This window comes from Microtus ochrogaster, chromosome 5 (assembly GCF_000317375.1).
Source record: "Microtus ochrogaster isolate Prairie Vole_2 chromosome 5, MicOch1.0, whole genome shotgun sequence".
NCBI lineage: Eukaryota > Metazoa > Chordata > Mammalia > Rodentia > Cricetidae > Microtus > Microtus ochrogaster.
Window position 1 is genome coordinate 34,646,771 of NC_022012.1, and position 27,286 is coordinate 34,674,056.

General features: G+C 45.0%; 1 protein-coding gene across 1 annotated transcript; it reads left to right on the plus strand.

The window, feature by feature from the left end:
* The first annotated feature begins 8,444 nt into the window (after nucleotides 1-8,444).
* Nucleotides 8,445-13,020, plus strand: Bsx (brain specific homeobox). The gene is made up of 3 exons (XM_005347137.2): nucleotides 8,445-8,867; nucleotides 10,746-10,942; nucleotides 11,986-13,020. Exons 1-3 carry the CDS (start codon nucleotides 8,606-8,608, stop codon nucleotides 12,223-12,225), a joined length of 699 nt encoding a protein of 232 aa, XP_005347194.1. The 5' UTR covers nucleotides 8,445-8,605; the 3' UTR covers nucleotides 12,226-13,020.
* Nucleotides 13,021-27,286: the final 14,266 nt, after the last annotated feature.

Below are 27,286 nucleotides of genomic sequence, written 5' to 3' on the forward strand. Positions count from 1 at the left end.
CAGATGGTTGTGAGCCACCATGTGGTTGCTGGGAATTGAACTCAGGACCTTTGGAAGAGCAGGCAATGCTCTTAACCACTGAGCCATCTCTCCAGCCCATCTCTACATTTCTTTGTTCTTTATATTTATATGTGTCTGGGGGCAGGAGGGTGTTAGCTCTGTGAAATCACAGATGATGCATACAAAAGCAAGAGTTCCATGGTCCTCACTGATGAGTATGTTTAGTTAAACATAAATATGTCCTAAGTTGGGACCAATAATTTACATAGATGACAGGAAAATCATAATGTAAAATGTTGTACATTTTGATTTGAGTCTTTGCATTAAAGTAAAATCATCCTTTTTCTGTGTTTTTCACTTTTTGCAAATTTAATATATTTTATGCCTTGTTGTCGAAAGGTTCAAAAGGTGCGGAGGGGAAACACTAATCCTCACTGAGTTCCCAGCACCTAGGTTGGTCCCTAGCGGCCACTCATGTGAGTGTCTTATGCATCTCTCCAAGTGATACAAGCAGAGGTAGTCACGCTTATTTTCTCTTCCTCCCCTCCTTGAAAACCGAAGCTAATATTTCTTACTTGATTTTTTTCACTTAGCCGTGTATCTTTACGCTCCTTTCATTCGAGTTTCTGTAATTTAGCCATAGTTTGCAACCCACAGTGTGTGTGGGGGGATAAATATCTGTGGGGACTGATAATTTTGATATTATCAAGTTGTTCTTCATTGAAGAGTTTGAAATCCTTGCATGAATGCAAAAGAGGAAGCACTTCCCACGGATTCATCAGCAGAATTCTTGAGCTGGTTTTTTATTTTGAAGATTTGTTAGGGGGGATGGGACTAGCACAGCAGCTCAGTGCTTTAAGGCAAGGGCCTTTACACCTGACTATCAGAGAGTTCTGTTCCCAGAATCCATACGGCGAAAGGAGAAAACAGGCTCTTGAAAGATGCCGATTTCTGCCCCAAGAGAGCCCTGTTGCTTGCCTCTTCCCCACAAAAGAAATGTATGTTTAAAAAAAAAGTAGGTGAAAGATTTTTCTTAATGTTTTTAATTTCACTTTAAAAATTTTCTTCTTTCTTTTTTGAGGTAGAGTCTACTCTTAAGAAAGGAGCTGCTCAGGTTAGCCTCAAATTCATAATCTACCCCTTTCAGCCTCTTGAATGTTGGGATTACAAGAGAGTGCTGGCATGAATGGCTAATATTATTTCTGTTTGCATCTTTTCAAATGTTTGGAGTGTGTGTGTATGTGCGTATATGTGTGCTTGTGTATGTATGTGTTTGTGTATGTATGTTTATGTGTGTACTGTTTCTTTTTATCCCTTTTCCATTTTAAAATTCTACTCTTTAACTGCAGAGATAGCTCAGAGGTTAAGTGTACATACTGTTCTTCTAGAGGACCCGACTTCAGTTCCCGTGTCTGAAGGTTCACAGTCACTGTAACTCCTGGAATCTGATGCCATATTCCAGTCTTTTAAATATCTTTACTCACATGTACATGCATATACATATATTCATAATTAAAAATAAAAAATTATACTCTTGAGCCAAGTGTGGTAGCACATGCTAGTAATCTCAGCATGGGGATTGAGAGTTTGAGGCCAATCCTGGCCTCAGAATAAATTCAAAGCCAGCCTGGGATACACAGAGGGACCCCTGTTTCCAAAGCAACAACAACAAAACACACACACACACACACACACACACACACACACACACACACACACATACGTATCTTCCTACTGACTCAGGAATTTACACATAATAGAGCCCTCTGATGAATCACAAGTACTTTCTTCCTGTTTGTGGTTTACTTTTTTTTTTTTTTTTGGTTTTTTTTTTTTTCCGAGACAGGGTTTCTCTGTGGCTTTGGAGCCTGTCCTGGAACTAGCTCTGTAGACCAGGCTGGTCTCGAACTCACAGAGATCCGCCTGCCTCTGCCTCCCGAGTGCTGGGATTAAAGGCGTGCGCCACCATCGCCCGGCTTTACTTTTTTTTTTAATGCTACTTAAGGTTTTTGATATATAGAATTTTAGAAAACCAACACATCTTGTCTTACTGGCTTTTTAGTGGCCTCTAAATTTTTATGTCACACACACACTATCCTGCCTTGTTTTAGCTGTATTAATTATCTACTGCTTGATTGACTTTAAGACAGCATCTCTCTAAGTAGCCCTGGTTGTCTTGGAATTCACTTTGTAGACCAGGTTGGCCTCAGACTCATAGGGATCCACTTGTTTCTCCCTCTGAAGTCCTGAGATTAAAGGTATATATGTTTCTACATCTGGAGTCCTGGGATTAAAGCCACCATTCCTGGTTTGTTTTTGATTTTATGGAACATTGCTTTTTCAATATTTTCCCTTCTGTTTCCTTTTTTAGGATTATATATCTTTGTGGTCATTGGAAAACAAACTCAATATTATTCCTTTAGAGTGATGAGATCTGTATTTCCTTTCTTTATCTAGTATCAACAAGAGTTAAAGGAATAAAAATGAACTTGGTTTTACAAACAGTGATGTTATTTCTTAATCATCAACTTACAAACAACTAAGCAATTTTAATAAAAAAAATGTACCAAATATCTCCCTCTAGGTCTCTCTTTTAGGAACTCCTCACAAGTTCATGTCTGTTCCTAATGAAATAATTTGAAAGGGTCTTATAAATTCATAATACCAGAGACTTTAACTATGAAAATAAACACACATATATAGTGATATCATTTGTCATAAATAAAGCTAATCCGAGGGTCAAAAAAGCAAAACAACCAGCCTCTACCTCAGTCTGAAATGGTGATCCTCTCTCCAGGAATCTCAGAATGAGACTGTGTCTGTGAACTGTCTCCCCCTGTCTTATATTTCTCTCAAGGGCTGGGATTAAAAGCGTGCACCACGGGGATTAGAGGCATGGACTGCCCTGTTTCTATGGCAAACTAGTGTGGGTACTGGGATTAAAGACTGCATGGTCTGTCAGGCTGACCAGTGGAGCTAGTTTACTCTCTGATCTTCAGGCAAGTTTTATTTATTAAGATACAAATGAAATATCACTACACACATATGACTATATATCATACAAACCCAAATAAGTGAGAAGCGTCTTTGGGCTAGAGAGATGGCTCAGTGTTCAGAGCACAAACTGTTCCTGCACAGAGCCAGTATTGTTCCCAGCACCACATAGCATGGTTCACAACTGCCTGTAACTCTAGCCCAGAAGGATCTGATACCTCTGCTAGCCATGGGTTCTCGTAGACAGTATCCACATGCTGGCACATTCATAATTAAAAATAGTTAACTCTTTTTAAAAACGAGACCTATATAACTTAGTAAAATGGTTAGTAGTTTGTCTTGTGAAAGCTGTTTGCAGAGCTCAGTTGTATTTTTGAGACAGCATCTCATTAAACACAGGCTGGTCTCAAGCTCCCTAACTATCTGAGGCTGGCCTTAAAATTCCCAGGCCTCCCGTCACCACCTCCTAAATGCTGGGATTACATGCCTGCACCATCATGCCTAGTATAATAGGGTATATAAATATATAAAATGTTTTTAGTTAGTTTGTTTGTTTGGTTTGTTTTTTAAGACAGGGTTTCTCTGTGTAGTCCTAGATGTCCTGGAACTTGCTCTGTAGACCAGGCTGACCTTGAACTCACAGAGATCTACCTGCCTCTGCATCCTGAGCGCTGCGAATAAAAGCAGGTGCCACCACTGCCTGACTTTTTTTTTAACTTATCATCCCAACCACTCACATAGTAATATATTTGGGTACTCTTTCGAGTCTGATGGAGAAATGTAGAGCTAGTAAGAGATAGATTAAAGGCCATTTTCATTCCATTATGTATCTTTCAGAGAGTTAAGAAATGACATCTACTTTCTCACATTTGAAACTGATTCTCTCTTCCAAGTTCCCCTTTCTAATAGATCACGAAGCGTGATTTAATTTGAGATAGCCAAAGAGAGCATTGAGAACTTCAGGAGAGAAATGGGAGATCTTAGCCTTGCAGATCACCCCACCTCCGAATGAGCAACCAGGGTGGATCTAGTCCTTGCCACATTAGAAATGCCGGGTTCTCAATATCACATCTTTGAATGCGTGTCTCATGAGGCAACACATCCTAATTTCCTGTAGAAAAGCATTCGTTTTGAAGATGCATTTGCTAGAAGCAGCCAGCGACTCCTGTTCTTTTTGTAGAAGTGTCATCCATTTGGTAGTGCTTAAAATAAAGTACCCAGACAGAAGGTGGGCTGAAACAGACAACAAGCAATACAATACAAACTGTTACAAGTAAAGTGTGTTACTCAGATCCTGCTCAAATACATGTCTCCTTTATTTTGAAGGCAACTTGGCTAATGGAACCAGTCCTTCCTTTGATCATCAATAGGGCCATCTTTTGGGGAAACTAAGTCCCACCTCAGCTGGCAGTTTTAGATGAGGCTGACATAAAAGAGAGGGCCTGGCTAATTATCTAGTCCCTGAAAAGCATGTCTTTTCTCTCTTTAAATTAACGATTCTCAGGCTAAAACCCAAGCAAGAATGTCATTGACTCCTAGATGGGGGAGAGACGATCATTTGATCTTTAGTATTTACTGCTGTTTCTTTTATTCTGGGCAGCACATAGGATCTGGATTTGTGTCAGCCTTATGGCTACAGCTTTCTTGTCCTGAGTGACAGATTTTTTTTTTTGCCAAGTGAATGAGAATAAAATAAAATGAAATATGGATGCATTTATGAAACTTCCCAAGGCTTGGAGAAAGGAGCCTTTGGATAGTAGACAGTCAGTGGATTCTCACAGAAATTAAACATCACGGTGAATGGAGAGGGAAAACCTTGAGTGTGTGTTGGGCTGGTTGCAGCAACTGCTTTTTATTTTTCTCATGTGTCTGTCTACATTTGGAAGAAGTAAAAGAGGGGGTGAATTATAAGGGTGCTGCACAATACAGGAGCCTCAAACCCAGCGTGGCTACCGAGCCCTTGAAAGAGCCAGTGTCAGCTGAGATGTGCAGGAAATGCCAAATACACACTCGGTGTAGTGGGAAGCCTGGCACGGTGCCTGTAATCCCAGAACTAGTGAGGATCAAGAGTTCAAGGTCTTTCTTGGCTGCATATTGAGTTCAAAATCAATCAAGACTACAGGAGACCCTGCCTAAAGAACAAACAAAAATTTAGTATGAAAAAGTATGCAAGTAGTATTTATATTGATCATGTGTTGAATATTAATATTTGGGGTATATTGGGACTAAATACAGGATACAAATATTTCCCTGTTTTAATTTTTTTTTAATTGGGAATTCTCTGTATATCTGTGGTTGTCCTGGAACCCAGGTTGGTCTCAAAAGCCCTGAAACTGCCTGTCTTTGTTTCCCTGGTGCTCGGATTGAGGTCTTGAAGGCAGGGCACCATCAGGCCTGGTTTTAAAATTTTACAAGTAGAATTTAAAATGGTCTGTGTGGGTGACACTCTGTTATTGACGAACACTGTTCTAGGCTTCAGGGTTAGACTAGACCATGACACATCTGTTGTTTTTTTTGGGGGGGGTGAGGGGGAAGGTTGTTGCTGTTGTTTTAAAGAGAAATTGTTTCCCTGCAGCTTGTAATTTTTACCCCCTATCTAAAATCTAATGCTGACTTGGTTACCCAGTCTGTCCTGGGCCCGAGAGGGGTGGAGTTGGAAGATAGCGGGTGATGCGTGTGTCAATTGCAATATGCACTCCCTTACCTTAGAACAAGCCAGGACTGAGACCTGGAGGGGTTGGATACCCGGTGCCCTGCATTCACCCCAGAGCCCTTGTAAGACTGGGCCAGAGCTGTTTTTGGTCACTCTAGTGTTTTCGCGGGGTTCTGCTCAAGGAATCGGTCAATGGGAGAAACTTTAAGGCATTCCTTGCCTCAGGATTTTCTCTAGGATCTAGGACATAGCTCGGCCTGGAACCTGAGGCCAGGGCGGGATCAGAAACCTATGAGGACATACTATCCTCATGCAGTCCGCATCCGCGCTTCTCTTCCTTTGACGCACTGGGCTGAGGCCCCACAGGGTCCCCGGCTGCTATGTGTCTGGAACCGGAGGAAAAAGGATCTCTGTCATGGATAAGGGTGGTGGCGGCACCAAGATGCCTAGAGTCCTCAGGGTCTCTTTCGGTCCTGGCGTCTAGGGCGGTACTCATCCAGCCTCCTAGCCTTGTTCTCTAGCGGCGCTAATCGGCTATGCTAATCCGGTAGGGAAGGACGCCAGCGTCCCAGGTCTTACACCTTTCCCAGCGACTGGCTTTCCTCTCTCGGCTCTAACTTCTTAGGTTCCTATAGCGACCTAAAGAGGCAGAGCGCGGACGGCCGGATTTCCCAGGAAAACGTCTTCCAGTCTCTCTCCTTGGGCAGCTCTGCTCTCGGCTAGCCTCCGCCACCGCCGCCGCCGCCACCCTTTTCCCTATCGCAGCTTGTGTCCCGGGGAGAGCCTTAGCCTGAGCGGAGTCTGTGTCAGGCTATAAAGGTTGTCTGACACCAAAGAACCAAAAGACCGAGAAGGTAGTCTACCACTCTCCTTTTCCCCTGCGATTCTTGGAGCACTCGGAGAGCTGTGTGAGGAAGAGTTCTCTGTGTCGCCGCTCAAAGACTGGCACTCAAGGACGTTTCTACTAATCCTGTCCCCCAAGTGACATTCAGTTTGCAAGGTTCGTTAGTCTCTGACCCAAGGAAGCTGAAAGCCCGCCCCCCGGAGGCCGGGCGAGGATCTGTACAGTGGCTGGAAACCCAGGTCAAGGACTGAAACTGACACCCACTAAAGTCTGGTTGTAAAGCTCCCGCCCCACAATAGCCTGCCAGCCTTGTATTTGGAGACAGAATAGACTAAGATTCATTTACTACATGTAGATGACTGATATCCATTTGACACATTCACCCGAGAGTAGAGATCGATGAACTTCCATTGTGTGGACCATCACCTCAGCGCCCTATCAAGATTTTTCTGCCTCTCCCTCAGTACCATAAGCGATGACTCGGCCAGGAAGAACGGTCAGGGAACTTCTGTAAACTCTACCGTCTCCCTTTCGGTGGGCATTTCCTCTCCCGCCTTCTCTTTCTGCTATTACAAACTTTAAAGCACAAGTCTCCTCTCAGACAAAGAGACAGTTCCGACTTCATTTACATGCCTGCTTACCAAGATCTCATTTCACCGTCTCCCTGCCACGCTTTCTTCTGCTTCCTCTCCTCTCTGGTTACCATTGTGTCCGTGTGGAATAGGACACGTCCACTTCCAGGAGCCCTGAAGTTTGGGGCCTAATTGATTCTGGTAATTAATTTGTTCTACCTGCTAGATCAGATGGAAATCCTGCTGCAGCGCCCGAGGATCAACACTTGACTTCGCAGCACCTCCTCTAATTATCTAATAGCATGGGTTGTGGGGACTCAGTCTCTGTTAAGACACTTTTGCTATTAGCAGTAGTGATTGGAATTGTGATGACGACTAGATATCAACAAATTAGAGCTTAAAAATTGGGAGATGGAAGAGAAGTGGCTTCTTTTAATTTCCCCGAGTTTAACATCAATAATTAGAGCAATTTTCAGAGATGCGAGCCCAAATTACTCCTGCTGTGCTGTAGATGATCACCTTAATTTTAGCAAATTGACTCCAGGGAAATAAATGTGACAGATTAGAAAAAGACAAACAGGGGGGAAAGGACTGGGAAGAAGAGTAAGGAAAGAGGCAGGGAAGAGAGACAGGGGATAAAATCTAATGCAGTGATGGGGGAAGACTGGCTGGAATGGGTGATGTAGCAGAAATAGCAAAACAAAAACAAAAACGAAAAACCAACAACATTTGATTGAAGTGAAGAGCAGCATGGGGCTGACAGCAAAGGTGACTGTGCGCAGATTTTAAAGGACCAAGTCATTTGGGTGATAGAAATAGAACCCCTCCCTCTGGTTCATCCACTCCCTAAATTCCAGGTTAAGAATCTTTCACCGGCATCTTTATTTCCCTCAACAATTCAGTGATCCCTCCTGTCAATGTAACCCAACTCTAGCAGCTCCGCGTGGCAGCAGACAGTCTGCATCGTTTTTTCACTTTTCTCCTCCTCTGTTACCCATTTCTGAAACTCTTTAAAAACCAAACAGGCCCAAATGCATAAGTGCTTTATTCCTATGCTATTGGGACTCTTTGGGTATTCTTGTTTGTTAAACAACGGCGAAAAAAATTCATTTTCAGTCTTTTTAAAAGACGGACCACAACAGTTTTTGCAGGGGAGGGGCAGAAATTGGGGTTGAGAATCCTGCTAGGAACCGAACCTATTGAGCTCAGCGCTCCCTGCTTGGCCTGGCTAATTCAGCACCGCGGACAGATCCCCGCCCCGCCCCAAGCCCACCCCACCCTCCCCTCTGCCTCCGCTGCCTCGCTATTGGTTCTCTCGGCTCCCCTCTCCAAGCTGCCAATTCTCCAACACACAGAACCAACCTACCCAGGCACTGGAGAGGCAAGAAGACAAGCACCGGGGATAGCCCAGGTCGGTAGAGCAGCCGAGATCTGAGCCTAGGCAGTCAGGAGCAGGTGCGGGCTTTCGACTAGGCCAGTTGCGAAGCTGTCTGCCTTCTACACTTTGTCCTGGCCCTCACCCTGTGACAGGCGCTCCGCAAGATGAATCTCAACTTCACCTCCCCTCTCCATCCGGCATCTTCTCAGAGGCCCACGTCGTTTTTCATAGAGGACATTCTCCTACACAAGCCCAAGCCGCTGAGAGAGGTGGCCCCTGACCACTTTGCGAGCTCTCTGGCCTCTAGGGTGCCTTTGCTAGACTATGGCTACCCCCTTATGCCCACACCCACCCTCCTCACCCCTCATGCCCATCACCCTCTGCATAAGGGGGACCACCACCATCCTTATTTCCTGACCACCTCGGGTAAGTATCAGAAACCCCCAGGAGTGGGGAGAGACAGGGGGAGCTGGGCTTGTTTGTTTATTTTGTTTTGTTTTAGCACAGCCCTCAGGGACCAGATCTGGCAGGGTGGCCTCCCTCCTTCTGCAACAGTAGAAGGTTGGGGGCCTGTCTGAGAGAAGGAGAGCTCCGAGGCATGCCAACTGAAGGGAACGATTCGTGGTTACTTCGCAGTTTTTATAACGGGACGGGGTTGTGTTTGGGCAGAGGCAGCAGGAGTGGATGGATGTGGTCATATTCCCGGTATGCAGTCTTACTCCACTCTTCCAGGCCAACTTGTTCATTTCTCAGCCCCCCCCCCAACTTCTTCCATCTCAGAAGGAGGTCCTCCATCATCTTGTCCCAGGGAATCCCCCTGAACTTTGCAGTGCAGAGACTGAAAAGGTTTCACTTGGCCAGTTCTCTTCGGCTAGGTTGGGTCAGGAATATTGGCCAATTTTGCACAGGACATGGAAGTGAGGGAGGGCTTGGGGTAGTCTGAGGAAAGAGGATTCAGAATGGCAGGAAAGGTTCACATCAGAAGAGAGCTGCAGCTCTTGAACCGGCTTCGCTTCTAAGGTTTAGCATTTAATTCATGGTCAGTCTGCTTGGCTTTCCTTCTTCTGACCCAGTTGCTAGAGTAGCTGGGATCCCTTGTTAAAGTATTTCAGGCTTAGTGTTTGGCAACGAGTGGGCACTGGGAAAGTAAGAGTGGGCCTGGAGATGCTGGGGAACATGTAGGTTCGTTCGTTCGTTCGTTTCTCTTAGGCTACATGCACACTTTCTTCCCTAACATTTTTTTTTTCCAGCTAGACTAGAAAAAAAAATCTACTCCCGATACTGAGCACAATAGTGAATTTGCTCCAGTGGGAGCTGAGAGAAGGGAGCACGCAATGTATGAAATGTGGGCACTGGGATTCAGAAAAAAATGAAAAGTGTATAAACCCACTCTCAAGCGCAAGGTTAGGGAGGAGATTTTGAGGTACCCGTCGAGGTCTGCATTGCTCCCTGGCTTTGACGCAAAGCGGAGAACGAACTCTTCTCTCAGGGCTGGTATTGCCCAAAATCCGTGGTGCTAAAACAGCTTGGTAGATACTGGTGTCTGAGGCCTGTATTCTTGGAGCATGTAAAACATTGAGTAAAGCTGAGAGGGTGGCGAAATGGAAGCATCCTCTTCTGATTGCCAGAAAAAAAAAGCGCCTCAGCTCTCCTGATTCGCGGGGCTTGAAGTCAGAGGGAAAAGCTTAGGATCAGACTACACAGGGTCTGCAGGGCGACCCTGCCACTGACAAGGAAATGTCGGGGGCGAAAGCCACAGTTTCTCTGGTTAAGCGTTTTTTGCGCTGTTTTGTTTGGTTGATGGAAGGATAAAGACGACCCGGGAAAGGTGCTTTTCAGAGCTGAGAAGGCTAAGTCCTATCTAGCCTACTGCACCCGACTTGCACACGGTGTTGTAGAGGTCTGGATGGAAGCGAGTGGACAGCTCCGGTACCATCGGACTCTGCGAGAAAACTTTGCCAGGCCCAACAAAAAACTGGATGTGCGCTGTGAGGAAGTCTCCCCACGAAGATTTTCTTTTTTTAAAAAGCTCTCTAGATCTTTGCTCTATTTTTCTTTTCTGTTTTACTTGTTTATTGTTTGTATTTTGGGATGGTCTTCCAGGAAGAGATCTTCAAGCGCTATTTTTACGATCTCTCCTCCCCACTGCCCTAGAGTTATAGAGAGATGGGTTCCAGGAGCTTTGAGGCAAGTAGGAGACAGGTGTTCGGGAATGCTGGGCACCGGAGTGGAGTGAAACTGGGAGGCTGAAGTTATTTCCTGGGTCTGCGGGTTCCATTCAACGAACTGCTCTTGTCTCTGTAGGGGTGCCGGTCCCGGCGCTGTTCCCGCACCCGCAGCATGCGGAGCTGCCGGGGAAGCACTGCCGCCGCCGCAAAGCTCGCACCGTGTTTTCTGACTCGCAGCTCTCCGGCCTGGAGAAAAGGTTTGAAATCCAGCGCTACCTGTCGACACCAGAGCGTGTGGAGCTGGCCACAGCCCTCAGCCTCTCCGAGACTCAGGTGGGCAGGAGAGGGGAGGAAGCCCCGCATTCTACGTCCTGCTCTTCTTCCTTCAGCTCTGAACAGTTCCAGAACCATGAAATAAAAATGTACCTCTCCCCTCTCCTTGCAGATTATCCCCAAGACCCGAAAGAGTTTATACACAAATTTCACATTAGATTTATCTACCCGGCTCTATTGGGAGGAAAAATCACTTCGAGTGATTCGGCTGTCACCGAATGGTTTTTAAATGGTTATTTCTATTCCTCTTCCAACTAAGCGGGTGGCAAGCTGAGATAGAGGGTTCTTGTTTCTGGATAAGCTTAAACAGTTTGTTTGTTTGTTTGTTTTGCTTTGGAAAGGGTTTCCTCATGTAGCCAGAATGGCCCAAAACCTCCTCTTTCTGCCTCAACCTCCGAGTGTGGATTACCAGCTTACACCACCACTCTATGCTCCTTTACCCCTCTTCACTCCCCTCCCCCCATGTACTTATTTCAGCCCGTGCCATTCACAGCTGCAAGTCTTCCTAGGTACCCCAGGGCTTGAGCACACCGCAGTTAAAGCGTCCGCTTTAGTTTTTCTCTTTTGTCCTATTCATCCTTCCCCCTCGGCCCCTTCCTTTATTCCTTCTCATGATCTTGCTGTGAAATCATTAGTCATTCAGAGCGGAGACTAATACTCTCTCCAAGGAAAACCGGTCACTTCACTCCATTCTTGTCTTCCAGTCCACAAGGTCTGTTGGGCCCAGGATTCGGTTGTCTCCATCACAGGTTCATAAAGGAAACCCTATTCACGCAGCACTTACCCTTATCAATAACTCTCCACATCCCTGACCCTCATCACTATTCTGGGGGCAATCTCTCTTGGAAGTCTTAGGTTCTCGTTCAGCCTAAAACGATAAATTGTGTCTTTTCCAAAAGCACAAGGGGACCGTAACGTTAGGACCGAGTTAAATTCAGTAGACAGCCGGCCTTTTCACCTAAACGCCACCATTCGCCCAGGTCTTAGCTCTGTCACCATTCGTCTGAGGAATGACATGATTTTGTTTGTATCCCCTAAACTAGGTAAAAACGTGGTTCCAGAACCGGCGGATGAAGCATAAAAAGCAGTTGAGGAAGACTCAAGACGAACCCAAAGCCGCAGACGGGCCTGAAAGCCCCGAGGGCAGCCCCCATGCCCCAGAGGCCGCCGTCGCCGATGCTCGGCTGAGTCTGCCCGCCGGCGCCTTCGTGCTTACTGAGCCGGAGGACGAGGTGGACATTGGGGACGAAGGCGAGCTCAGCTCAGGGCCGCATGTCCTCTGAATGGCCGCGCAGGGGATACCCGGGAGAGAAGGTTGGCGGGGCCAGACGAGGTTCTTGCGGGGCGGAAAGACTCGCCAAGACTCTAGACTCTATTCCAGCCGACCCGGGCTGGAAGGACAGACGCAGCCCTTTCATCAACCTACAGCCGCCCGCGACCCACCCCAAGCTTCCTCCCGAACCCCATCCCGTCCCCGTCAGGAATCACCAGTGTGATCGCTGGTTCCCGTGCCCGGCGTCTTCAGAGCCCAGGACCTGCCCAGTGTCGTAGCCCAAACTGGCACCCGGGTTCGCGATTCTACAATTCGACAGAGCTTTCCTCCCGCTGCCAATACAGCACCTCTCCATTCTCATTTCTCAGCCAGTTGTCTCCTAGTTCTGTCACCCTGTACCCGCGCGCGATCTCTGCACCTGGACAGTAGCTCTCCCTTAAGCAGTACAGTTGACTGCAGATGAAGGGACCAGGGGGCTGCGGTCATGCGGGGATCCAGGCAGAGCCACGCCGGATCCTTTGAACCTTCAGTGTCCTGACAGAGTTGTCGGAGACTTTTCACTATTTCTGCTCACACCCCTACCCGGACCCCACATCTCTAACTCAAATCCTAAAGCGATCCCCCTTCTACGGATTGCGCTTCCATCCTCTTCCTTCCCGGTGGTCATCGGTGCGCTCGGTGTCCCGGGCGCTTGCGGCACTGATGGACCCCACAATTTCCATCCCCCACAGAATCGTGGACAGAGAAAACCCACAGCTCAGTTTCTGTTTCCTGAACTTGTTGCACTTGTCCCGCAACCCTTACATGTCCCAAAGGCTACTGAGATTTTAAAAGTGTTGTCTTCGGGTTGTTCATGGACGCGCTCACTCCGTGCAGTGTTTTAGCAAGGCATAGGATGGCAAGGAGCACACTCTACAGCTTTCCGAATTAAGGCAAAAGGGGTCGTGGGTGCGCACCTGTGTGTGTGTGTGGGGGGGGGGGACATTGAAGCTGTCGCTTGCCCCTCCACTCCTCTTCTTTGCCCCAGGAAGGTCATCTATTCTCTTACTAGATCTGCAGTCTCTTTAGATAACAAAGGACTTGTGGGGCAAAAATGGGAAGGAGCGTGGGTTTCCGGAATTGTTCGTCGTCCGGTTCAGCTAGCACGTCACCTCCCTTGTCTCAGAGAGTTTCTATATCCCTCGGTAGCAAGGACCTTTACTTGGCAGATTCTCGACCCCGACTTTCCTGTTTTCATTCATTTGACTAATGGAGATGAATGAATTTCATCCAGGTGAAAAAGGTCACTGCAACCGGGGACGCGGACAGGACCGCCGCCTTTGGGTATTTTGTAATGTGAAACTATGCTAATGAAGTATGTGAAGACCCTTCTCCTACTAGCAGCAGGGCGGGGATGAGGACTTCGGTTTTGGGTCTACCTTGCCTTCTGGTGGGTTTTTATTAGTGAGTTCGGAAAGACTGTAAGGCGGGAATTTAGCAGGTGCCTTCCCCACCCTCGGGCGGGCACAGAGATAAACAATGACCAAGACTGCAGTGGTTTGAGTTTGGGTTGCATTTAATCTTTTTTCCCCCAACGAGGGGATGCATTTCCAAATTCCTCTAAGTGAAAGTTCTGAGACTAATAATGAAACAAATGGAGAGATACTTTAAAAACAAAAACAAAACAAAACCAAGTGGATGAAAGAGCTTTACCCAGTCTGTATTGTTTAGGAGGCAAAGCTACCACTTGTATCTCAGCCTTTGGACTTTGGGGAGTGCCTGCTAGTCAGACAAGGGAACTGTGAAGCACAGGTAGGGAAACTGAGGCTTGACAAAGTTAAGAATGTACCCATGAAATTTGGGCTAGCTAACAGCTGAACGTGGACGCAGATCTTTGACTTTGTTCCCCTCTTTTCCTATGTTCTTCCGTTTTGCTACTTTCTGGTAACAATGCCTGTCTTGCAGTTTTCCCCTGTAGCTTTATAAGAACATCATCCTCATTTCTTTAGTCTGTGAAGTTGTGGCTGATGAGGATGCTCAGAGTTCTCCTCTTCTGTTCAGATAATGACCATATTTTTTTCAAACGCAGAGACTCTTCAGGAAAGACCCCTACTTCCAAACGTCATCTACAACCTTACAGAACCTTGTAAAGGAAGTAGTTTGCAGAAAATATGTTACAGTAACACATACGCACGCCTGCTTGCACACACACACACACACACACACACACACACACACACACACACACACACACACACACACACACCCCAAACAAAAACCAACCAAACCAACAAACCTTTTGGTTAGAGGAATGTGATTTAATAATAAGAGAAAGATAGCTCACCACAAAAGCATGGAGCCAAGAACCTAGGGAAAAAACCCTCAAATTGTTCTAGTTCTGAGCACAACTGCTAAGAAAAGCAATGGTAAAAAAAATACCATGTGGAGCCAGCTAAAGAGAGAGTTTAAATTAGTCGGTGAACACAGACTCAAAAGCACTGGGCATTTGTCTTTTCTGCCTTCAGAAAATCCTTGGGGATCAGAATGAAGGCCTTTCATGAGCTTTTGTCTTGAAGAAGCGGGTAAACAGAGAAGCATCCAGTTTAAGAATAGCTCTTCCTGATTGGGGCACAGTCTGGAGTCCCAGGAACTAGGTTCTGATTCAGGAGCATCATCTGCTTAGGAAGATGTAACTTCCAGCTATCCTGACCTGGAATGGCTGGGAGGGGAAGAGCTCTGAATGCAACCAGACATTGCAACCAGACATAGGAGCAAGGCAGTTTTCTCACCAACCCCACCCCAATCCTGGAATTGTAGTAAACAAAGTGATGGCAAAATTTTCTCCTGTCCTGTCCTGTCCTGTCCTGTCCTGTCCTGTCCTGTCCTGTCCTGTCCTGTCCTCTCCTCTCCTCTCCTCTCCTCTCCTCTCCTCTCCTCTCCTCTGCTGTCTTGTCCCTCTCCCTTCCCCTCCTGTCCTTCCCCCAGTCCTTCCTTTCTTCCAGATCAGTGATATTAAAAGACAGGCACAATTTAGTCTCAATTGAATGTAACATGACAGCAATTTTTGCTTTTGACCTTCAAAACTGATCAAAGCCTCAATAGGCTGGAAAAGTATTTTGTCTGAATGGTCCAGGTTTTTGTCTCAACTCAGTTCCTCTTGTTAGTAAAGATCCTGCAAAACTATGTGCATTATATTGTAGAAAGACACATAGACCTGATTTTGAAGAGACAGAAGCATCTTTGAGTAGCTGAGGAAGGCAAATAACTTCTCATATAATCCCAAATGGGAATGTCGCCCCCCATATTTGTTCCCAAGACTCTGCTCCTGAAGGACTTGATTTCCGAGTTTCTGAGAGAGACTTTTAGTAATATTTCTCAGCTTATTGTTAGCTGACTGTCACTCTAAGAAATATTTAACTCGAATGTGTGTCAGGGCTTAGGGAGGATTGGCGCTCTAAGAGGTAACAATGGAGAGGCACACCACATGGGCTCCTGGAGTGGAGAGAATCATTCTGTAAATACATCCTGTTGAGGCAGTGATTCCCTGGGTCTTCCTGAATTTGACTCATTCTGCAAAATAATGAATTACTTGAGAAATACTTCAATTGCTGTGTTTATTTTTCATGTTTTGGTCATCGCACTTCAAAGAGAATATTGACAAGCTAAAATTTACTGAGTGTGCAGGAGCCTAGATAGTCATTGGTGTGTAAGACACAAATAAAGAACTGACAGCCAGCCTTTGGGCTGGTCAGAGGAAAGCTTTGGGGAGGCGTGGAGGGGGAGCTAGCTGTGGCAGCTGCGCGTGGAAGTGGAGATACTCTGCCATGCTAAAGAAGAGGATGGGTCTAGGGACAAAAAGTGCACAAGCCACCAAGCACCTTTTCATTGGGAAGGTTTAGGCAGAGGTTACAGACAAGTCCAGAGCACTTCCTAGTGTGGGTCTCTCTCTTTATTTATACAAAGCTGGGATACATACCTCCTCCCGTTCCTCCTCCTGGGAATTGAACCCAGAGCCTTGTGCATGCGTTTTAGGCAGTCTACCACCACTGAACTCCATCTCTGGCCCTCTCCATCATTAGGCTCTGACATGCTATCTTCTCTCGCAGGTTTCACATTATTTATGGGGTCTGACATTTCATGAAGACTTCATTTCTTGCATCCTAATTTAAACAAACAGATCTGCAGCAATTAGAAGACTTGAGAGAAACAGGGAAGAGGGGGAGAATGCGTATTTTAATTCATTGAGTTCTAATGCTTCATTTCAGAAAGTAAATGACATCAAAGTGTCATTTTGCTAAGTTAAAGGCAATGGGACTCCCAGGAAGAAATTATCCCTGTTAGAGGACACATCTAATAACTTCCAAGCCCTTCGTTCGACACGTAATATGTGGGAGAAATCAAGTCTCAGATGCTCACAAAGACAGAGTGGCAGGGTTAAGAGAAGAAACTGCTTCCGGTGATAACGCACAAGCAACCCAGGTTGTTATGGTAAAGCGACTACAGGTCTGTGGGTCTTATAGCTTGCAGAATTTTTGTAGCAATTTCAGATGTAAGAATTAAAAAGAAGCAATATGAACCTGGAATGAATTTCCTGGGAGGTTCTGCGTTCCTTCACACTCTTTTCATTCAAGCCAAGATGGGGCAAGAGCTTACTGGCCTAATTCAGAAGATACTCCTTCATCTGATAGGATGAGTCAGGGCCTCGTGTTTACACCTTTCCTTTCAAAAAAAAAATCCCTCACCAATCCTCTAATGATGATGAGTTACTAGAGGTACACAGAGACACTCTCAGTGGCCTAAAGCTTGTTAGTTTGGGGAGTTGCCCAGTTAATACAACTAGTTGATTAGAGAAAATGCTAGTAGATATTTACAAGTGAGATCAAAATTCAAAATGGCTCTCCTGTGTTCCCTCCAGCTTATTTTGTCGGTTGTTCATTTGAAGTCAAGTCTCACTACATAGATGAGGCTGGACTTGAGCTCGAGGTCCTCCTTTGCCAGCCTCCCAACTTCAAGGGTGACAAGCCTGCGTCCCATGCCCAGGGTACCAGATAACTGAGCCTCCATGATTTCATTTGGAGCTATCCCTTTCTCTTGTGCTCTTCCTGTGATACTGGAGAATCACAGGTGAGGCTGAGTTGGCAACACAGTCTTTGACCATGCCCCCATAAATGAGTTAGGAAGGGTGAGCGGAGAGAGATAGGAGCTATGCAGACCTCCTATGAGGTCTCAGCTGGAAGAACACAGCAGACTGCACCTTAGTTCAGAACATATCAGTTATGAAGGCCGTGACACCAGACTACACAGGATCTCAACCATTCTTACGGTTAACCATGCCATTGCAAAGGATGTCTCAGAGGAGCTGTGTGGATGGTTCCATTGCACTTTGTCGTACTGTTTTGAGCTAGGAGAAGGCTTGTATTCCCTGAAAGAAACATAGCCCCAAAGGCTGACATCAAGCCTTTTCCCTCTTTAACTTTCTAGGATTTCAGTTATCTGGTTTGCTGACTGACAGGGAATAGAGAGAGGGAGGTTCAAATTCATAGGAACCTTTTTAGCGACAAAGAATTATCTACGAGAAAAAGCCAGAATTTATGTTCCGGCTGTATCGTTAAGGTGTCTTTCCCCTTTGAGCACAAAAACAAAAACAACCCCCTTCAAAAGCAGAAACAAAACTGGGCATAAAGGTCCGTATTTGTAGTCCTAGCACTTGGGAGGTAGAGGCAAGAAGATCAGTAAGAAATTCAAGCTCATCTTTGGCTCGACATAGTGAGTAAGAGGCCAGGCCGGGAGACATGAAACTCTTGTCTCAAAAATAAAATTGGGGATGGAAGAAGCGATGAGACAGACTTGTTGGGGCCAGAAAGCTGGTTCTGCAGGTAAAGTATGCGCCACACAAGCCTGAAGACCTGAGCTCCATCCCAGGACAACCTGTAAAGGTGGAAGGAGAGAAAAATTCCATCAAGTTGTCCTCTGATGTCCACATATCCACCGTGGTTTGTGCTACCTGTCCCCAAATACATAAAAATAATACATTTAAGGTAGAAGAACATAAACACACTCATTGTGAAATTTTTTAAAAATTAATTAAAATATTGATGAATATAAAATATTAGGGAGCAGCTGAGTTTCCAGCATCCATTGTCTCCCTAGAGGCCACATTATAGTTAATAAGATGATGGAGTCTCCTTGCCAATAATTTACTCCATTGCAAGCCAAAGAAGAGCCTGCTGGTATTTTATCTTTTTTTTTAAGATTTATTTTTATTGTTTTTAAAATTACGTACACATGTGTGGTTATAAGCATGTGTAAATGCAGATGCTTGCAGAGTCTGGAAGAGGGTGTGGGATTTTCTGGAACTAGAATTAGAGGTAATTGTGATCCACCCAACATGGGTTTTGGGACCCAAATTTGAGTCCTCTGTCAGATCAGTATGAACTCTAAACCACCAAGCCATCTCTCCAGTCCCATAACATTTTTTGGGGGGCGAGTGGGGGGGGGAGACAGGGTTTTATGTAGCCCAGGCTGATCATGAGCTTTCTAAGTAGCTGAAGATGCCTCTGAACTTGTGAGGCTCCTGCCTCTACCTCCTCAGCGCTGGGACTACTGGCACGCACCACCACACTGAGTGTAAGCAGTGCTGTAGACTGAACCCAAGGCTTTATGCACACGGGACAAGCTCTCTGCTATCTGAGTTGCATACCTGCCTGCTCAGCTAGCCCTCACTGTACCTTCTCAGTGCTTGACTTGAGACTTCAAGTGGGAATTTATACATTAAAAGCAAGACCAAATGAAGGAAAGCCCAATACTGCATGCCAGCTCTGCTCATACATTTTTGCCTTTACTTTAAATTCCTAAGGGCTTTATTTTAAATTTTAAAGAGCTGTCTTTTTATTATTTATACATGCACATTGTTTAAAGAACCAAATAGCTCTATAAGGATTTTATTTTTTTTAAAAAAAAGGAAGGAAGAAAGAAAAGAAAAAAGAGGTTCCTACCTTCTTCCTAATTTTTTGTTTAAGTTTTTTTTTTTTACATTTTATTTATTCAGTATGTGTGTATGTGTGTGCGCTTGAATGCGCATGTGTGTACACGCATATTTGTGTGTATATACCATACATATCATACAAATATAACTTGGGGGAGTTGGTTCTCTCCTTCCACCATGTGCGTCCTCGGGGTTGGCAGCAAGGACCCTTTCTCACTGAGCCATCTCAATGACCAACCCCTTCCATGTTCTTTACCCCAGAGACAACTACCCATCTTCCATCTCTGCTCATTTTAGTGTGTCTCTGTTTCTAAGGTAATTCACTGAACTGTTGTTTTTCGTATTGCTGGTTTAGGCCCTAGAGCTTTAGGCCAGGAATGATGGAAATATCTTCTTTCTTCCCTGTCTCTGCCACATACACCCTCTCTCCATTTCCCTTCTCAGTAATATATCACCAGTTACATCACTATGATGATATACATATGCAGTTTCCAGCTGTGCCAGCTAGCCAGTGGAGGCTTGCTTCTCCTCTGATTGAACTATCCCACTGTCTTAAAACTCTTACACTCTCCTCCATCTTACTCCTGAGAAACTCATATTTCTAACATCTGGCTTCCCTGAAAAAAAAATCTCTCTCCCAGCCCCTTCGGAAAAGTCCACTCTTCTTCCGGTGTCACCCTGGGAGTTCCTTTCACTTCCTTCTGTTCTTCTTTCTCAAACTATCTTCTTTCTTATTTTCCCTGTCTTGTTTTGTATGCGGGACTGAGTTTCAAGCTTCAGTCAAGAGCTCTGCTATGGGCTAATATCTCTTGCTCTGGGAAACAAATCTATTGTGCTTTCTGAGAACTGGTACCTGATGGGTAGAAGTACTGCAATCACTCTTGTGTAAGGTAAATCTTTATTCCAGTCCTATGGTTATGAGCACTTCTAAGTAGAAATAATTTATGAGCATTTCTGAGTAATTCTGAATGCTTGACTCCACTGGTTCAGCTGCCAATTGCAACTGTTGATCCAAACCCATCTTCATGCTCGACTGCAGCTGTGCTGTTTCTCAGTATCCTTTCTGGAAGCCAACAGGATCTTCTCTTTCCAAGCCAGTGTACCAAAATTCAGTTACGCGTCTTGTTTCGGTTCTGTTTTCACCCAAACTTCCGCACATCCAGAAGACACTGTCGATCTGAAAATTCATTTGATCTTTCAGTTAGAAGCAGTTTTCTCGAGCTGTTCCTTGATGGCCCTCTCTCCCCCTGTATTTTCTATTTGTTCCTTATCTAATGCCTGCGCTTTGGATTTTTCCCCCTCTAGATTTCAGGCTCCTCACTCTGTACTCTTTGCTTTATTTCTTTCCCTTCACATTTTCACTCCGATTTCTGGGGAAAATCCTTCTGTTATTTTCTAACCTCATGCTTGAGTTGACTTCTGATGCCATGCTGTGCTGTCTCTAACTCATAGGGCTCTGTTTGGGCCCCCAGTTCTTCTTCTCTTGAAAGGTGTCCTGTGTAATAAGCTCAGATGCTTGGGATTTCTGCTATTCTCACCCTATTTAAAATGAAAGATGAAGAACTTGATGAGAACCCAAGAGTACAGGTGCAGGAGCTGAGACCTTTATTATGGGCAGTTGAAGGACCCGTGAGGCCAGGAGTTTTAGGTCTTTTTCTTTAAATTTGCTTATTTACTTGATGAGAGAGTCTCGTGTAGCCTAAGTAGGGTAGGTTGCCGATAATGAATTTGAATTCTAGTTCTCTTGCTTCTACCTCTGTGGTGCTGTTAAAGGCACACACCACAGGCCTATTATATGGTTCTGGAGATATAATTAAGAGCCTCGTGCATGTTTGGCACTCACTCTACTAACTGAGATATGTTCCTGCCCCCTAAAGTACAGACAAAGCAACCCCAAGTTAATAGTTTCCTCCCCTCTTTTAGCACTACCGATTGAACCTGGGGCCTTGGGTATGTTAGCGGATTGCTCTACCAATGAGTTACAGCCCCAGGGTGTTTTCTTGTTGGCCAGTCAGATTCCCTAGAGAAGAATTTTCTAAACTCTTCCTTCAAATGAAGTCTCAACGTTCTGAGAGCCCAGGGAAAGAGGACAGTTCTTGAGCATCCTCACTGTTTACCAAGGCGAGTCCGGATGACTCAGGGCTATTCTCTGGGCTGGCTTAGAATTTACTACTTTTGGAGTTGCTCAGTTTTTCTAAAGTGTGCCACTCATGTCTTTTTCCGGCTTTCAGAATTTCATTACTGCCGTCATTTCTCCTCCTTGGGCCTTTTTAGAGTTCTTGTTTTGTAGCCATTTCCTCTGAGATTAAAATCTTCCATCCTGGAGGGATGCTCATCAAGATACAAGATGTTTACAGACAGGCAAAACAACTCCATAGTCTAACATTCCACCCTGCAGGGAAGCTCCAGAAGACACGAACACCTCAGAATAGTTTCTGGAAGTCCCTGAAACTAAGCAGACTCACTTAGGCTCCTCCCTCTCCAAGCACGCACAGAAGCATGTTCAAGACAGTTGGAAATCAGTTGCAGATACACTGCGCTGTTTAGATGAAGTTCAGACGGAGCAGTCTGGAGGAGGTGAAGACAAGACAAGTGGATGAACTGTCTGGGAGAAACAAAGATTAGCTGAGCTGCCTGGAAAAGGCGTAGACCCACTGTGCTGCCAGGCAAGGACACCCTAAAACCTGTTGAGCTGCCTCTAGGCTGGGCCGTGTGCTCCAGTTTCCAGCTTTGAGAGATTTTACCCTCAGTGGGGTGGGCTTTGGTGATGCAGCTGCCTTTGAGTCACCTCTGTTCATGTAAATAACCCCTCTCCCATTTTCCTGTAAATAACTCCAATAAAATGCATTGGCTTGTCAAACTGGACTTTGAGAGTATCTGTACTTTGACCTGTTGCAAGTTTCTTCTCTGGGATAAGTGAACATTTGTCCACATTTCCCCTGGAAGAGTTTCACACAATTATTTCCTATGATTAACTTTAAATGAAACTAGATTTTGTGTGTGTGTGTGTGTGTGTGTGTGTGTGTATGTGTGTGTGTTTGTGTGTTTCCACATGACATGGGAGTCAGGAGGATGAGAACACAGAACTGTTCTGGGAAAGGCTCTGAATAGTTTGTAGAAATTACAAGGACTGGGCCAGCAACCTAACTCAGTGGGTAAGGGTGCTTGAGGCTCCAAACCCAGGTCTTACACTATGGAAGAAAAGAAAAAAAAAGACTTGTACACATTTATACACACACAAAATAAGCAAATGCTTTAAAAAATTCTCTAAGGGAAGGCATGTTTTTGCTACAGTTGGTTCTCTGCATTTGGATGATGGAGTCCGCATCTGTGGATCCAACCACCGACTGAAAATATTTGAAAAAGCTATGTTTTCCGTGGGAACACATGAAGCGTCTGTTTTCTTGTCAGTATTCCCCGAACAGTGCAATCTGATAGCCACTCCCATAGCATTTGCATTGTGTAATGATACTTAGAGCTGAGTTAGAGCACACGGAGGATGGATGGGCGTCACAAGCAAACACCAAGCCATTTTAATCAAGGGACTTGGCCAAACACAGAGTTCTCATATCTGTGGGGAGTCCTGCATCAGGTTCCCCTTGAATTCTGAGGGGTGACTGTGTAGCCTTTTTCTTGAATTGGGGTTAATTTAAAAATCTAGGTATGCAGCCGAGTGAAGAGAAGGGGGAAAATGGGAGAAATAGAGAAGGCCAGACAGATGCACAGACAGACAGACTTGCATATGCAGGCTCTCAGGAGGATGAGATGAACAGGACAGGCAGAATTGGAAGGTGACCAATTAAGACATTAAGTGTTTTGTGACACATGGACGCATCTGTATTTGGCTCTGATAACAAGGCCATCAGCTCATTTTCAGGGGGCTGCTGCCTTCTTCAGCTCAATCCTCAGATCAAAGCCGTACTGTCCGCCTGCATTTTTCAGTCAGAATGGGGATGCTAATTTATACTCCTTAATGTGTGATGGTGAGAGACCCCTTCAATTAACTGAATTCTATAGCCGGCAAAATAAAAGGTACACAAAATAGAGGTGCAGGCTGGAAGAGCCGAAATTCTCATTAAATCAAAAGGTCCGGTATTCATTACCTCGTGCATCTGAGGCTAAACACTAAATATGGGGATCATCAAAGGAGATTTAATGGGTTAAATTGAGACTATAATCTAATTAAAATATTAGACACGGCTAAATAGTTCTTTGATATTCATCTAAAGCTTTCATTAAAAATAGGTGCTTGAGGTTTGTAACATAGGAGATTATCAATTTTAAGTAGGGACAACAAATTTAGGGACCTCATCTGTACCACTTCAAAGTGTCAGCATTGTGTGGGTGCAGGGAAAATGGGCAAGGACCTCACTGCCAGGTGACAGAACGGGAAGGGGAGGGAGGGCCAGCCAGGCTTTAGCATCCTCATTTTGATCACTGCTTGGATGTCAAAAACTATAGTGAAATATTAAACAGGGAGAGAATTTGCCATAAAGGAAAATAGTGGGGCCCAAATTATTCGCTGTAGAACTCTTCACCGAGTTTATTCAGAGTAGCCTCAGAATAAAACCTTTTCTCTGCGTAGACAGGTTTTCAAAGGATGATTTTCTTTTTTTTTTACTGTTACATTGGCAGTATGGGTGCAAACTTGAGACTCGTGGCTGGGGAAATGGCTCCGTGGATAAGAGCACTTGCTCTGCAAGCGTGAGGCCCTGAGTTCAAATCTCCAGTCCCCACATAAAAGGTCAGGCATGGCTGCCTGCGCCTGTGACCTCAGCGATAGGAAGTAGAAACAGATAGCTCCCTAGGGCTCACTGCCTAGGCAGCTGGCCCAAACAATGAGTTTCAGGGTTAGTGAGAGACCCTGGCTCAAGGAAATTAAGTGAGAAGCCACAGAGAAAGACACCGGATGTCTTGCTCTGGCCTTTTTTGCATGTGAGCATGGATGTGCAGACACAAATTTCCGCAAAGCTTGGAACTACAAACAACAAAGGCCAACTCAAAAGCAGGCCAGGAGTCCCACGATCATGGCTGGCCTCTAGGAATTGACAGTTCAGTAAAAGAGTGGGCATGAAGTCTTAGGAGGGATGCCAAGGCCTTACTAAATCCATTGGCCCGGAATTCTCCCATTGCTGCCCTCCTCTCAGCCTGTTAGAGAGATCTAATAGCAAAGACCATTTATCCAGCTTATTGAAAATTAATTACTTATGTGACCCAGGTTTGCAAAGGGGAAATAAAAAGGTAATGGAGAGGCAACATGAGACATAAACCTGTCTACCAAATTTTCCTCTCTTCATATTTTCTAAAGAGCCCTACTTTGCTCTATAGAGAGCTGAAAAAAAAAAGCCTATTCATTCTACGTCTTATTGAGTTTTGCAATGTATTGTTTTTATACCATTTTGGGGAGCCCTGATTTTCAGTTATTCTTCTGAACAAAATCCGGTCATTAGCAGTGAAATATGGGGCTGTTTCAGCCAGTGGCATGATCTAGGGAGTGAGTTGGAAAGGTGAACAGTCTACTATTACAAGCTGTTTGCTCAAGAAATTGGTATTTACGTTCTCTCAGTCCCTTTGTGAGAAGGATGTACGCTGTTGCGAAAGGAAGCCACTGAGTAGAAGCCGACACTGTGTTCACTGTGGAGGCTGTTGGGGAGGGGACAGTTCTGAACACCGCTGGCTTCCACTCATGTAGAGTGACTTCTCGGTAAAAATTTAAAAGCAGAATAAACTACACATAACTTTGAGTGGTGTGTTTGTATGTGTATGTGTGTGTGTGCGCACACACGCACGCGCACACACACACGAGAAGGGTGGTATTGGGTATCTTCCTCAGTTGTTCTGGCTTCTCATTGAACTTGGAGCTCAATGGCTCTATTGGACTGACTGTCCATTGAGCTCCAGGGCTCTACTTCTCCCATCTCAACAGTGCTAGGGTTACAGATGTGTGGGGACTGGGGATCCAAACCCAAACCCTCACTTTAGGACTGAGCCATCTCTCCTGGCCCTAAATGTAACTTTTCAAAGAGTGTCTATGTGATGGTTTGAATAGAAATGGCCCTATAGACTCATATGTTTGAATGCTTGGCCCATAGTGCATTATCAGGAGTTGTGGCCTTGTTGGAGTAGGTGTGGCCTTGTTGCAGGAAGTGTGTCACTGTGGAGGTGGGTTTGAGGACTTATACGCTTAAGCTATGCCCAGTGTGGGACACAGTCTCTCCCTGCTGCCTGTGGATCAAGATGTAGAACTCTCAGCTCCTTCTCCAGCACCAAGTCTGTCTGCACAGTGTCATGCTTCTTGCTATGAAAATAGTGAACTCAGCCACTGAAACTGTATGCTAGCCTCAGTTAAATGTCTTCCTTTGTAAGAGTTGCTGTGGTCATGGTGTCTCTTCACAGCAATAGAAACCCTAACAAAGACAGTATATTTCACCCTAATTGTCCCTTTATAATATAGAAATAGCTTTGTTTTGACATTATAGAACATTTTTTATAATCACTGATGTAGTGAGTGACCACTGAGACCAGCAAAATCTGCCCCAAAGCAGAGATTCACTTTGTTGTTACAGTTTTCAATCCTTTCCTTCCTGGGAAAATAACAAAAAAGTAGATGGAGCATTTGTGTATTTCTGTTTCTGCCCATTGGGAACCGAAACTATGAAACCGTACAGAGCCTTAGGAGTGAGCTGCCCTATGCCTACGGATGCTTGAGCACTGGCTGAAATGCATGTTAGGGAGCGGTAATCCTAAAAAGACCACACTGGAGACAGCAATTAAATCATGATACATATGTCACGGTTGTGTATATGATCCACATGTATGTACCATAGGGAGATTTAGTTAAGCTTGATACCTGCAGTCTGTCACCCAAATTCAATTTCCTTCCCTGCTATTTTTCAGTAAGTAATTAGAAAAGAAACCCCGTCTGAGTTGACCGAGCCTGCTATTGTGGGCTGTTTGCTGTCAACTCAGAGTTCTCAATTAGCTCCAGTGTTGTTGTAATTACTGGACGTGTTTTCAAACAACTCCCAGTTAATAACTGTTGGGATGAAGAGTCATTTTCTCACTGTAGATGAGACTGTGCACGCTCATGCTTGCTGTGATGTTTTGACAATGATTCATTAACCAATAATAAGCCCCAATTGGGCCCATTAGGCATCATTGCCTTTCCTGGGATTACCTTTTATTTTGTTCCTCGATACTGTCCTTTCTTGACTTGGTTTCTGGATAAGTCCCAAGAGACTCCTTACTGCACAAAACAATATCAAGAAGACAGCTGTCATTAAATTCAGCTACTTCTAAAAAATAAAAGGCTCCATGTAAGAGCCTGCTCTTGTGGAAACTTTAGAAAAAGCACTGTCAGAAAGGAGGCTGTGCTGAGGAGAAGGCATGGGGCTTAAAGAGCCTTTATCTGTACCAGTTCACAGAGACCAGGCAGAATTATCTGTCCTACGCCTTTCAACGGCTCATATAATATCTGGTCAAATGCATCCTCCCCAGGCCCCTGCTGTCTGTCTCCCTCATGATATCACTCAAGTCCAAATTTCCTTCCTTCCTTCCTTCCTTCCTTCCTTCCTTCCTTCCTTCCTTCCTTCCTTCCTTCCTTTCTTCCTTCCTTCCTTCCCTTTCCTTCTTTCTTCTTCCTTCCTTCCTTCCTTCCTTCCTTCCTTCCTTCCTTCTTTCCTTCCTTCCTTCTTTCATTTCTTTCCTTGTTTCTGTTCTTTTCTTCTAGTCCTCAACTGTCTTGTTTCATCAAACTTCAAGGATTTCCTAGGTTGTGGTATTTTGTGTGTGTGTGTGTGTGTGTTAATGGCTCAATGTGCAAGTGGTCAGAGAATAACATTCAGGGGTCAGTTCCCTCCTCCCACCATGAGCTTCAGGGACTGAACCCAGGCTGTCAGGTTATATGGCATGCACCTTTACCTACTAAGCCTCTTGCCGGCCCTCCATGCATTTTCACAGAGGATTTTGATGCCATGTTGGTTCACACGGCTGACTTCCAATAGGCTGGTTCTTTTTTTTTTTTTTTTTGAGCTTCTAAACAAATGCCATAAAACGAATCACTTAGGTTTATGAAATCAGTATTGTGCTGCTCACAGAAGGAAATGCA